The sequence below is a fragment of the Carlito syrichta genome, unplaced genomic scaffold, assembly GCF_000164805.1.
Source record: "Carlito syrichta isolate Samal-C Ts95f unplaced genomic scaffold, Tarsius_syrichta-2.0.1 Scaffold316508, whole genome shotgun sequence".
NCBI lineage: Eukaryota > Metazoa > Chordata > Mammalia > Primates > Tarsiidae > Carlito > Carlito syrichta.
The window spans coordinates 86229-100698 of record NW_007260604.1 but is presented as its reverse complement, the minus strand read 5'-3'; the positions used below and the strand labels follow the sequence as shown (position 1 = coordinate 100698).

Here is a 14470-nt window from a genome sequence, read left to right as displayed (position 1 = left end):
AACATTTTTTCTCAGACCTAGAAAAAACAACACAGGAATTCATATGGAAACACAAACGACCAAGAATAGGCAGAACAATTCTCAGCAAAAAAAAACAAAGCAGGTGGTATTACATTACCAGACTTCAAACTTTACTATAAAGCTACAATCATCAAAACAGCTTGGTATTGGTACAAAAACAGGCATATAGACCAACAGAATGGAATTGAGATTCCAGAAGCTAAACCTCAATTTCTCAACCAACTCATCTTCGACAAAGCCTCCACCACCTACCACTGGGGAGAGAAGAACCTATTCAGTAAAGGGTGCTGGGAAAACTGGCTGACCACATGCAGAAGACTCAAACAAGACCCCTACCTGTCCCCATACACAAAAATTAACTCTAAATGGACCAGAGACCTAAATGTAAAACCTCAAACCATAAGAACCTTAGAAAAATGCAGGACACACCCTTATGGAAATTGGAACTGGCATCCAATTCCTGAACAAAACCTGAAACCCACAGGCCATAAGAGATAAGATAGACAAGTGGGACCTCATTAAACAGACAAGCTTCTGCAAAGCCAAAGAAACCATCAAGAGAGCAGGACGACAGCCCACAGACTGGGAAAAAGTATTCGCCAACTCCAGGTTCGACAAAGGATTAACATCTTGGATCTATAAGGAACTCAAATGTGCTGAAAAGGAAAAAACAAACAACCCCATTATAAAGTGGGCTAAAGATATGAACAGACACTTCTTAAAGGAAGACTTCCAAGCAGCCAACAGACACATGAAGAAATGTTCAACCTCACTAATCATCAAGGAGATGCAAATTAAAACCACACTGAGATACCACCTAACTCCAGTCAGAATGGCCATTATCAATAACTCAAAAAATAACAGTTGCTGGAGAGAGCGTGGGGAAAAGGGAACACTCCTACACTGTTGGTGGGAGTGTAAACTAGTGCAACCTCTGTGGAAAGCAGTGTGGCAATTCCTAAAAGCTCTAAATATTGACCTCCCATATGACCCTGCAATCCCCCTACTGGGAATATACCCTGAAGAACTCAAATCATTCTATCAAAATTATACCTGCACATGAATGTTTACCACAGCACTGTTCACAATAGCAAGAACCTGAAACCAACCATGCTGTCCATCAAAAGAGGACTGGATTAAAAAAATGTGGTACATATACACAATGGAATACTATGCAGCCATAAAAAATAACAAAATCATGAATTTCGTAGCAACCTGAATGGAACTAGAGTCTATATAATACTGAGTGATCTCTCACAGAAACAAAGATCTGAGTATCACATGTTCTCACTCATATAGTGGACCTTGAACATCTACCATAATACTATAAAAAAAGGACTGACAGTGGTGGGAAACTATGGGGGGGTAGGGAGGGGAAGGGACTAACAGTAGTCAATATCTGTCTGGGGATGGGGAAACACCCCTTATTAACAAGGGTGCCTGAACAATGCACATTTGTATACCTAACCCTTAACTGTACCCCACAATTTTATAATAAAAAATATGTTTAAAAAAAAAAGAAAATGTGAGACATATATACAATGGCTATTATTTCGCCTTTAAAAAGAAAGAATTTTTTTGTCATTTGTGACAACATGGATGGAACTGGAGACTGTTACGCTATGAGAAATAAGGCACAGAAAGACAAATACCACACGTCCTCACTTATATAGAATCTAAAACAAAGAAGCAGAAAGGAGAATGGTGGTTATGGAGATGGGGAGATTATAGCCAAAGAGTTCAAAGCCCCAACTAGACAAGAGTAATATGCTTTCTTTTCTCTGAGAGATATTACACAGTGTGGTGAATATAGTAAATAATACTGTGTTGTAGATTAGAAAATTGCTGAGAGTAAACTTCAAATGTTCTCATCACAAAAAAACAATTAAGTATTTGAGAGGACAGATATACTCATCAGCTTGAGTTAATTATTCCACATTGTATTAAAAAATCATAACATCGCATTGTACCCCATAAATATATATAACCGTAATTTATCAATTCATAATTTAAAGAACTAAAAATTATCCCCCAACTGGGAATATATCCTGAAGAACTCAAATCACTCTATAAAAAAGATACCTGCACACGTATGTTTATCGCAGCATTGTTCACAATAGCAAGAACCTGGAAGCAGCCATGCTGCCCATCAAAAGAGAACTGGATTAAAAAAATGTGGTACATATACACGATGGAATACTACGCAGCCATTTCTAAGAACAAAATCATGAATTTCGCAGCAACCTGGATCGAACTAGAGTCTATAATACTGAGTGACTTCTCACAGAAACAAAGATCCGAGTATCACATGTTCTCACTCGTATAGTGGACTTTGAACATCCAAAGTAATACTATAAGAAAATGACTGACAGTAGTGGGAAACTATGGGGGGGAGGGAGATGGGATCAACGGTAGCAAATATCTGTCTGGGGACAGGGAAACACCTCTTATCAACAGGGTGCCTGAATGAAACGTATTTGTATACCTAACCCTTAACTATACCCCACAACATCATAATAAAAAATATTGATTAAAAAAATAAAATACTGGGCATCTCCGAACATTAAAAAAAAAAAAACTAAACTAAAAATTAAAAAATATTTCACTCCATAAAGATCTGGTGTGTCATTTCATGTGCCAGGCAATGTGCTGGGGATGTATAAGGGATGTGGCTCCTGTTTCCCAGAGGCCTCAGTCTAGGGGAGATCCCAAATGAGGAATTCCCGTCCAGTGAAAAAAGCACAGGAGGGAGGTGACTCCTGTGGAAGCTCAGAGGAAGCAGCACTGCGTCAGGGGAAGGTTTTTTATAACTGCTTCTTCCTATAATCTACCATATTCACAAACACCAGCCTTTCATAGAACATCAGGCACTGGGCAGGGACACTCAGACTGAATTCCAGCTCTATCTTTTTTGTGTGACTTTGGCCAAATCATTGAACTTACTTGGCCATTGTTTCTACATCCATAAAATGAAACAGTAATATGTACTTTTAAGATTGTGAAGGTTAAATGAGATAATATATGTGTAGCGCATTCTTGGTACATAGATATCCTTTAAATAGAAACAATTTTTTAAAATTATACATAAAAATCCTTTTAATGCCAAAAAAGCTGTTTGCAGATTATCAGTTCTTCATTTGAAAATATCACATAGCTTACTCTTTGTATTCTCAATGATCAGTAAACAAAAGGAATTCAATAAACATTTGTGTTTCTTTGAAATCTTTTAACCTCTCTGGAAAAAGCTTCAAAGAAAGCAATCATTAGAGTATTTTGTTGTCTAATACTGATTAAAATCCAAAATGCACAAGAAATAAAGACAAGAATCTATAGGTCAGGTGTGGTGGCTCACACTTATAATTCCAGTATTTTTGGAGGCCCAGGTGAGAGGATTGCTTGAGCCCATGGGTTCAAGACCAGCCTGGGCAATATGGCAAGACCTTATCTCTACAATAAATCAAGAAAAAATTAGCTGGGCATGGTGGCACATGCCTGTGGTTCCAGTTACTTGGAAGGCTGAGGTAGAAGAATGGCCTGAGCCCAGCAGGTCAAGGCTGTGGTAGCCGTGAGCATGCCACTGCATTCCAGCCTGGGCGACAGAGTGAGATTCCAATTAAAAAAAAAAAAAACTATATAAGAACAAATGTGTATTTGTTCATGAAAGAGAAAAAAATATAATTTGTTTGAAAAAACTGTCCTGCAGCTGGGCTCGGTGGCTCAGCCTGTAATCCCAGCGCTGGCTTTGGGAGGCTGAGGTGAGCGGATTGCCTGAGCCCGCGGGTTCGAGACCCACCTGGGCAACTTGGCGAGACCTCATCTCTACAATAAATAAAAAATAAGCCAGGTATGGTAGCGCACGCCTGTAGTTCCAGCTACTTGGAAGGCTGAGGCGGAAGGATCGCTGGAGCCCAGCAGGTTGAGGCTGCGGTGGCTGGGAGCGGCCACTGCACTCCAGTCTGAGTGATAGAGTGAGACTCCCAACTCAAAAAAAAAAAGAAAAGAAAAGAAAAAACTGTCCTGCTACTTTTCCTTTGGGAGAAGGAAACTGTTTTTCAGGAAGAATATGAATAAACTCTGAAATCTGTGGCAGGGGGAAGTAATTTTTAAAATAAATTCACTTGTTTTTGTTTTCCAAGCAAAACATATTCAAGATTTTTTTAAAAATCATAAAATACAGATGTGCGCCAGCTGGGCTCCGTGGCTCAGCCTGTAATCCCAGCACTTTGGGAGGCTGAGGTGAGTGGATTGCCTGAGCCCGCGGGTTCGAGACCCGCCTGGGCAACTTGGCAAGAACTCATCTCTACAATAAATCAAAAATTAGCTGGGCATGGTAGCGTGCGCCTGTAGTTCCAGCTACTTGGAAGGCTGAGGCGGAAGGATCGCCGGAGCCCAGCAGGTCGAGGCTGCGGTGGCCGGGAGTGGCCACTGCACTCCAGTCTGGGCGACAGAGTGAGACTCCAACTCAAAAAAAAAAAAAAAATACAGGTGTGCCTTAAGAACAACAAAAATCCCCTGCAATCCCATCAAGCACAACGATAATCACCGTTTACCTGTGACTCTGGGCCCTGACTCAGAGCTCTCCCAGGTGTAGCAGGATTATGACAAAACAGGCAACAGAGAAACATGCTGTATCTTGTACAGAGACACACAACCCAGGTGATGCTCTTACCAAAGATGACAAAGGAACTTTTCTGACCATCTCAAAAGGTGTTGCCACAAAAACTGAGGTCCCCAGACCAAAAGTCTCTACTTGGCACAAAAGCTTGCTTCTGAAAAAACATGAGTTCAAAGTCTTGAGGGGTATCCTACTGCTCTGATAGAATTCTACTGTGATCAGTTAAATGCAAAGGAATCAAGAACATCTGGTCCAAATTTGTTTTAAAGCCCAGGAGGGTTTAAATACAAAAAAAGTTTGAAAAAATGTAGTTTGAGGTCAGTTGAATCTAACATTTTTTAAAAAGCCAAAAAGTTTAACAGAACATGAGACAAAGTAGGGCTAACTTTATAAAGTTAACTAATCCAGGCAGTTCATCAAAATATTTCTTTCTGGTTTCTAGTTTTCCAACACTTCAATGGCAAGTACTTCCAAGTCTAATTTATGTATGTTTGAGTTTATGTACACTGAGATTTGACCAAGCATGCAGAACAGGTTGATGGAGAGCTAAATGTATTTCTATAAATGTGTATAAATACATATGTATATATACACACATTTATGTAAATATAAATTATACATATACATCATACATACAGTTTCAGGACTTGTCAAAGTCTTTAATAAGCTAATACATATAATAAATCTCCAAAAGAGCAGGCACAGCATGGCCTAACACATTGGCCCCAGCATGTGGGTTTTTGGGGGCTTCTGCATGGGACACACTTTGGGAAAGCCTGGATTCTTAAATCCAAACGTGGTACAAATGTCTGAGACACAGATGACTTTAGCCACCCACAATCTCAAGTCTCACTCAAGAATCTATTCAACAGTTATAAAACACCTGCTCTGTGCCTCGCCTAGTCCTGACATTCCTCAGTTTGCTCATATCTGGGCACTCTAATCCCACACTTAAATCTACACTTTTCTTGTGCGTAAAGGAAAATCAAAACCGAAGCCCACCACTTAGCAGCAGCTTGTGCTACTGCAGTTATGTATTTTCTCTTCCCTGGCTGGAATGAACTTCAAAGACAGAGGCTTGTTTTTATTCCCTTGACCTTCTTCCTGTTCATCAACTCATGGAAGTCTTGTGGCATTACAGAGCTGCTCTGACTGGTGAAGACAACAGGGTGTGCCCGTCTTGTCCTGCAGAGACAGGGGTGAGAATGTTGCTTGGGATCTTGCCTGTTTCCAATTCTTCTGCCATGTGCTCTGGAGAGCTGAACCCTGGAGCAGACATCAACAGCTCTGCCCCACACCCAGTGATTTAACCAGGTGAGGGGATTTGTTTGCCTTCCTCTTAATTAGCTCCTTGGTGAGAAAATGGAAGAAAGTGTGGGCTGTTCATAGAGACTTTCCCTCCGCAATTATGTTGGGAGTCAACTGCCCTGTGGGGCTGCCAAATCCCCACAGAGCTCAAGCCAACGGTGACAGGGAGGAGGCTGCAGCCCAGTCCCTGCAGCCCATGACCAAGCAACCAGACCAAGGTGACCAGGCTGGGCCTGGGGCATCATGAGCCCTCTCCACACAAGAGATGGGTTACAGAGCACCAACCCAGCCCTTACCTGCATGTGGTGCTGCCAGGGAGAGCCAGGCTGGGCTGAAGGCACACCAGACCCAGTGAGGCTGAAGTTCCCTGGGGCTCTTTACCCTCTACCTCCCTCCATGACGCTAAAGGGCCTGGGGTGGGAGCCAATAACAGAAGTTTCCCCAAGGCAGCTCCTCTCAAGGGTCCCCAAGCCCTCTGCACAGAAGCCAATCACACTGCACTCCCCACAGTGTCGCTGTATCTGCCCATCACTTGCTGCTGAGAAACGCAAAGGCCTTATTGGATCTCACCCTACATGCATGTAGTTTGGGGTAACAGTTCTCTCTGGGGTAATAAAGGAGTAGACAGCAATTATCCTTATGTCCTATATCAAACAGTAATGAGGCAGAGACATTGGGATTTTTTTAAAAATGCCTACAGCACTTCACATTGTACAAAATGCCTTCACGTAGACCCTGTCATCTTGCCTGGGCAGGGACTCAGCCTCATTTCACAGATAAGAAAGGGAAGCTATGGTGAGATGACTCTCCTGGAAGACAGACAGAGGGGAATCTGTCCAATAGCCCCAGAAGAATTCAGTTTACCCTGCTGGAACCATCCAGCCTCGGAGTAGGGCCTTCCCAGAGGCTGGTATTGCCATAGGCTTGGTGCCAGGCAAGGACAGGGTGTATCCTGGCTGGGGGGCTTTTCAGTGTCTACAGATTTCCTTGAAACTCTCAACAGCTCAACAGAAAACATTTTAAAATCCCTACTACTGTAGTAAATGAATAAATGCCTCAGGCTTAAAAATATTTGTATTAGCTGGGCGTAATAGCACACCTATAGTTCCAGCTATTTGGAAGTCTGAGGCGGAAGAATCGCCAGAGTCCAGCAGGTTGTTGCTGGTGTGGCCATGAGTATGTCACTGCACTTCAGCCTGGTGAGAGTGAAACTCCAACTAAAGTATGTGTGTGTGTGTGTGTATGTGTGTGTGTGTATTCTCATTTGTTTTTCCTTCTCCTTCTTGTATCCTGGGACCCAGGATGAGTCAAAGACTTTTCAGAAGCAGAACTCTCCCCTGATGGCACAGGTCAGGACATCCAGGAAGTGCACCTTGGGGCTCCCACAGCTCAGGCTGCATCCAGACACTGTCCCCATGGCCTGCAGAGGTGCTCTCCCAGGACTCACCTCACTGTCTCTCATTTCCCAGGGCCCTGGAGGCACACACTCTGCTTGTCACCTTTGGGCCTGGAGGGGCAGATGAAGGTGAGATGTTAAGGAAGACTGTCCCATCATGAGCATATGGAGGCATTCCCTAGCCCCTAGCCCACCTGGGTTCTTGACCAATTACTGAAGACTAGAGAGATTTCAATGGAGTGACCAGAGACTTGTTTACAGAACATGATACTGTGTGCACATAGCAGTTATCTGTAAGCATGCATACCTGTTAAGGAAAGGTGAGCTTTATCCTCAAGCCATGCCTTATTTTAAATCCCCTGGTCCTACTTATGTTAAAAATAACCCCCAAGGCAATTTGTATATATATAATTTGTATGTATGTTCTATACAGATCTGTATGGAAGTTTTAGAACTAACAGCAAACTGATAACCATAGTGACCCTGGGTACCACCAGGTTTGGGAAACTACTAGAAAAGGCTTTGGAATTTTGACTGAAATCCAGGTCACCCGTTTCGCAGTGGTGCTAACTAGTTGCTTAACCTTACCCAGACAGTGTGTCTTCTAGGAAATGGGAGACTAACACCTGTCTTACAGGACTGTTTTAAAGTCCAGGGATAATACACCTCATCTCCCAGCTCACAGCACACAGGCTGTAAGTGCTGGCTATGATTATGAGACTGCAAAAAGGATGATTGCCAGAAGGTCATAGCGCTACCCTCCCTGTAGCCATGGAAACTGCCTCCTGTTAAGGGAGAGAAGAGCATCCCTTGTCGTTCTCTAGTCCTGGTTTTGCATTTGAGTCTCTGGAGCAACCCTGGCCAAGAGGCCATTTAGTTCCTGGTGGGCACCAAAGTGTGTTGGTTATTTTCCATTCATTCTTCCCCTTCTGATACAGTTTGGATGGTTGTCCCCTCCAAATCTCATGTTAAATGTGATCACCAATACTGGAGGTAGGGCCTGGTGGGAGGTGATTAGGTCATGGGGGTGATCCCTCATGAATGGCTTGGTTCTGTTCTCATGGTAATGAGTGAGTTCTTGCTCTGTTAGTTTGCACAGAACTGGTTGTTTAAAAGAGCCTGATACCCCCCTGTCCCTCTCCTGCTTCTCTCTTGTCATGTGATACGCCTGCTCCCCGTTTTCTTTCTGCCATGACTGAAAACTTCCTGAGGCCTCACCAAAAGCATATGTGATGCTGGCACTATGCTTCATTATGGTCTGCAGGAGTGAGGAAGAAGTGAGGATTTTCCATGAGCCAAATCAATATCTCTTTATACTTTACGCCCTGGCTCAGGCCTTCCTTTATAACAGTGCAAATGGACTGATCCACCATCATACCCCAAATCCACTCTCTGCCTGCTCTAGCAGCTGACCCCACAGACTGCCTCACCAGGGCTTCACACCCTTTGGTTTCTAACTGGTATCTGCTGTGGGAAACACCAGCCAGCACAGGATCGGGGTAAGCATTCCTCCCTATCTCCCGGTTTGGTCAAATCTCTGCAGTAACACTGTCCTTCCTATATCCATAGAACCTGTCGGGCAGCCCCTCTTCTAGAATTCCAGCTCTTGCTTCCTTGGTCAGCAGTCCCTTCATAAAAGTCTCTCTGGATAAACCCTTTTTTAGGGCACCAGCTTCTTGCCAGGACACTGACCAAAACAGCAGGGGAGGAGGTGTTCTTCATGCAAACACAACACTGCCAGAGTGACTTTAGAACAGGGAGATGCTAAAAATAATTTAAAACTTTGGAGGCAGATTAATCATGTTCACTTCAGGCTGGGATTCTTTCATCACTCGAACCTCCAAGAATTAAAGCAACTTTATCTAATAAGAAAGTAGAGGGGCCACCTCCGAGCCTAGAGACCCTGACTTTTCTATCAGTGTGGGGCCCATTTTACACATCTCTGAAGCAACAAGAAAGCAGCAGCAGGAAAGGGAAGACATTTCACCCCTAATGATCACTTACTCTATGATGGGCATTGTGTAAGTTGTTCTATATAAATTGTCTCACTTGGAGCTGATGACTACTTGGTGAGGTGCCTGCTACTATTATTCCCGTTTTTCAGAAGAGGAAACAGAGTTATAAAGACTGTGAGGATCTTATTTAAGGTCACACAGCTGGTAAATGGCAGAACCAGGATCTGAAACTGAGAAGTCTGATGCCAGATCTGGATACTCTGAATCAATCCATATGCATCCTCCCAAGAAGGCTTGACAAGGAGGCAGAGAGCAAGAGATGTGAGGCGGAAAGGTAAGTTCAAGTTCAGCCTCTCTTCCTAATGCTCTCAACTGCTGAAGGTGCCTTCCTACCATGAGATGTTTCCCACAGTGGAAACAGGGTCTTGAGGTATATTTCAGCCCCAACCAGGACCACTGGCCACAGGGATGAACTAGAATTGAAGGAGTGTTTATGAAAACAAAATGTTTGTGGCTTGTGAAGATACAGACCCTGATAAACTAAGATTTTCTGCAATATTATCAAATACCAAACCAAATCTTGTCTGAACCCTTAAGTCTACAAGAGGGATCCCTTCTTATATACACAGAATGCAGCAACACACAGCATGAGGGCGAGCATTATCCAAATTTGAAAAATGATCTAGAAACCCCTAAACAACATTGAGAAGGAAAAATAAATGTTGTCAACACACTGGGTAATTTCATCCACAGAGAGACTAACAGTAACTTTATCACTGTCAGAAGAAGTCAATCTATTGGGCCAAATAAACAAAACACCAAGACATACAATATCTTTCCAATACCATCCCAAACTTGCCCATCACACAGTACTTGTCGACAGACTCATATTCCGCCTGAATGAAAGCCAGCATTTCCTCTGACACCTACTGGGAAGTTTAATCAATGAGCCATGGGACATTACCAACTGATGCGTTGCTCAATGAAGGCACAACAGAATAAACACTTAACTGCAAAATGATTTGCAGCCTGGACATAGTGGCTGAGTTCTGATTCTCATTCTGCTTCACATAACATTCACTTCTTCTCTAGTTAAATCTACTCCCTCTCGCTGAAGAGGGAAGATGCGTGGGTGTTAGGAGGAAAGATTCAGTCTTGTGCATATTACACATAGTTCAGTAATCCTAGGAGAAATAAATTGACAGGGAATGGTATTTGTTCCAAACTGTCAGAAAATAACATACTCAGAGACACTGTCAAATGGTTTCCCAATATGAATAATCTGCCAGACAATCAGCCAATCTGTTTACATATTTTTCCCAAAGCAATTTCAAACCACTTTGGAGTCTAGCTCTGGACAGGATGAAAACACCTAAATGCATTCTGCAAACAAAGCTGGCTGGAGGGATCTTTTTGGTTTTTTTTAACTAGAGGGATCTTAAGAGGACCCCACGAAGACCTGGGAACACAAAAGTGATATGCAAAGCCCTCTGGCTTGGAGTTCCATCTTACCAGTCGAGTCAGCCCCGGAAGCCCGGCCACTCATCTGTTCCTCAGCATTGATGAGCTGCAGGTCTGTGTATGAACGGCCAAAACTAGGACTGCTGGTATCTTCAGAATGGGTAGTCCAGCTGCTCTCGGAGGTCAGAGGGCACCTCCCCAGGGAGTCAAAGGAAGGGCATGTCCAGCAGGGAATGGTCAATGGGAGGGCTGAGGACAAGACCAAAAACCAAAAGCGTATAATGTCAATAGTTGTAGTTTGTTTATCATCAGTACTTGTCTTTGATGTCATTCACATTCTATGAAATCTCAACAGCCATTCAAAGAAAGGAAATCCAGTATAGGAAACATCACTCATGATACAGATGGGGAAAAACTGAATGACTGAGACCCCATCGGAAGTCAGTATCAGAACCAGTATGAAGCCAGGCATGGTAGTGAGCACCTGTAGTTCCAACTACTTGGGAGGCTTGAGCCCAGGGGTTCGAGACTACAGTGATCCATGATCACGTCACTGCAGTCCAGCCTGGGCGACAGTGAAATTCTGTCTCTAAAAAATAATTAATTAATTAAAAAAAATTTTTTTTGAGTTGGAGTCTCACTCTGTCGCCCAGACTGGAGTACAGTGGCTGCTCCTGGTCACCGCAGCCTCGGCCTGCTGGGCTCCGGCGATCCTTCCGCCTGAGCCTTCCGAGTAGCTGGAATTACAGGCATGAGCTACCACGCCCAGCTGATTTTTTGATTTATTTTAGAGATGAGGTCTCGCCAAGTTGCCCAGGCGGGTCTCAAACATGTGGGCTCAGGCAATCCACTCACCTCAGCCTCCCAAAGCATGGGATTACAGGCTGAGCCACTGAGCCCGGCAAAATTTTTTTAAAGTATGAAAATTAAGGTCTCAAGACTCTTGAATCAGAGAAAATCTCATTAAAGGAATATGAGTTACTTTAGGGTCTAATGTTAGTTCTAAATTTAGATTCCAGTTTCATTCAAACCCAAACTACATGAGTCTTGTAGTTTCACCCTTATCCTAACGTTTCCTCTGTTTTTAGTGGCAGTAATCTCAAGAAAACTTGACTGGGCTCGGTGGCTCAGCCTGTAATTCCAGCACTTTGGGAGGCCAAGGAGAATGGATTGCCTGATCCTGCGGGTTCAAGACCAGCCTGGGCAACTTGGTGAGATCTCGTCTCTACAATAAAAATAAAAAATTAGCTGGGCATGGTAGCGTACACCTGTAGTTCTGGCTACTTGGAAGGCTAAGGCGGAAGGATCGCCAGAGCCCAGCAGATTGACGCTGGGGTGGTTGTGAGCATGCCACTACACTCCAGCCTGGGCAACAGAGTGAGACTCCAACTCTAAAGAAAAAAGAAAACTCACCAATTAGCACTGCAAAAGTAGAGCTAGTTTGGGTTAAGGGGTAAGAGTAGCTATACAACTAGATGTGTACTTATATGTGACATGCCTCTTCTTGCTTTGAGTTGGAATCTAACTGGAGATTCTGCAGATTTTCACATGTAAAAATGAGATTTAATTGCTAACCTGTGTGTAATACCATGAAAAATACCTCTCAGGGGGAAATGCACGAAGCTTGGCTTTGTGTCCTTATCCTTGACCATAAAATCAGCCTTTCAAAACCTCTTTAGAAAATATTTTTAAAAATCAAACTTTTAAATTCTAATTTGTCTTTAGTTAATGCCTACCACATGCTGTCTCCAGGTGCATAAAAATCACACTACTGCAAATTTATCAAGTGCTGAAAAGAGTATGGACAAGGAAGAAAGGAAAAAAGCAAAAGAAACTACCATTCATTGAGTACCCATCCAATGTCAGGCACTGTTACAAATGTCATCTCGTTTCATCCATCAATCCTGAGACATGGCCAATAATCCTGCTTTACCCAGGAGAAACAGAGAAGTTAAGGAACTTGCCCAAGATGATATGGTCAGTTCTCCTTGCTAGAGAACCAAAACTACAGAGTTGGGTCAAGAAAGAGAAAAGTGAGATTTAAGAGAGAAAAAAAGATCAATACCGTGACACAGCACAAATGTAAAATTAAAGAAAATGTTCAATCCTTATTCTCCTAGACATTTATAAAACATGTAGTTTTTTCTGGCATGCCCATAGCTCATACCTACTTTCCTTTAAAGATGTCGCCCTCCCTGCAATATATTCCTGAGCTATTTTCTCCAAAGTTGCAAGGCTCCCTTCTCTGCTTTGTTTCTCCTTAGCATCGCCACTGTCTAATGTACTACATGTCTTCCCTGCTAGAAGTCAAACTCCTTGTTGGGGGGCAAGGGTTTGGGTCTATTTTGTTCATTTTTGTACCTCTATTTCTAGAATAGTGTTTGGCATAAGGTAGGCACTCAACAAATATTTGTGGCTTATGTCAATAAAAGCACACAAATGACAGTTTATATTAAACACAGTAAACATTAAATAGAGGCTGTTAGATTTGAACTGGTCCATACACAAAGATAGAACAAATTAAAACAAAAAAAAAAAAGAAAAATAAAATTAAAAAAACAACCAAAAATAAGAAGTGAAACCGAATTTGTAAAAGTTTATTCTAGGACTGCCATCTCCTAGAGTATAGTGGTTTAGACTGAACTACCGTGGAAATATTTTAAAACGTTAAGCAAAATTTACTAACATTATTTAAAATACACCACAGGGCGAGTAAGAAAGCACAGAATTACCGGAGTCAAGTGAAAGTAGGATCCAGAAACGGTAGGCAGAGCACACAACCTGATTTTTATACTCTAAGATTCTGAACAAACCAGACTCTTGAGTTTCTTAAACCTCTTGTGAAGAAGGCAAAGGAGAAAGAAGCCAGGGCCAACCCAGGATAGGAAACCTAACAGAAGACCTGCTGCATGAAGTGAGAAATCCCAAAGGTTTAAAGGGTAACTTAAAAATTTCACCCTCTAGCAGGAGACAGTAAAGAAAACTGCCTGCCTTAGGCTTGGGTGAAGGATAGAGGGGAAAAAATGTATCTCCAAAGAATTAGTAACCACAAATTGTCCCACATAGGGATATGCAGTTAAAACTACTTGTGTGGTCTGAAAAAACCTCCAGCCTGAGACTTTAGTGGAAGTATTTCCAGGTTAGTAGTGGCCTCAGGTACCTGGGAAAAGCAAATCCTAATACTTTCTGGAAAAAAAAATACCTTGAAATCAGCCTTCTCTGACAGAATATCCCTGAGTCATACGCACATGCTAAAAAAATAAATAAGTCATTAAAAAATAAATCACAGGCCGGGCTCGGTGGCTCAGCCTGTAATCCCAGAACTTTGGGAAATCAAGGCAAGTGGACCGCCTGAGCCCATGGATTTGAGACCATCCTGGACAACTTGGCGAGACCTAGTCTCTACAATAAATCAAAAATTAGCTGGGCGTGGTAGCGTGTGCCTGTAGTTCTGGCTACTTGGAAGGCTAAGGCAGAAGGATCGCCAGAGCCCAGCAGGTTGACGTTGGGGTGGCCCTGAGTGTGCCACTGTACTCCAGCCTGGGCGACGGAGTGAGACACCAACTCAAATCAATCAATTAATCAATCAGTCACAAAACAGGCCAAGCATGGTAGCTCAAACCTGTAATCCCAGCACTCTCGGTGGCAGAGGCAGGAGGATTGCTTGAGCCAAGAAGTTCAAGACCAGTCTGGGCAACATAGCAATACCATGTC

General features: G+C 42.9%; 1 protein-coding gene across 1 annotated transcript in view; it reads right to left on the bottom strand.

The window, feature by feature from the left end:
* The window catches only part of STON2 (stonin 2), a 151722-nt gene that overhangs the window by 111074 nt on the left and 26178 nt on the right, over positions 1-14470 (bottom strand). Inside the window, exon 3 of the mRNA XM_008074618.2 lies at positions 10808-11005. Coding sequence (XP_008072809.1) covers positions 10808-11005 — 198 coding nt within the window. The remainder of the gene's footprint in view (positions 1-10807; positions 11006-14470) is intronic.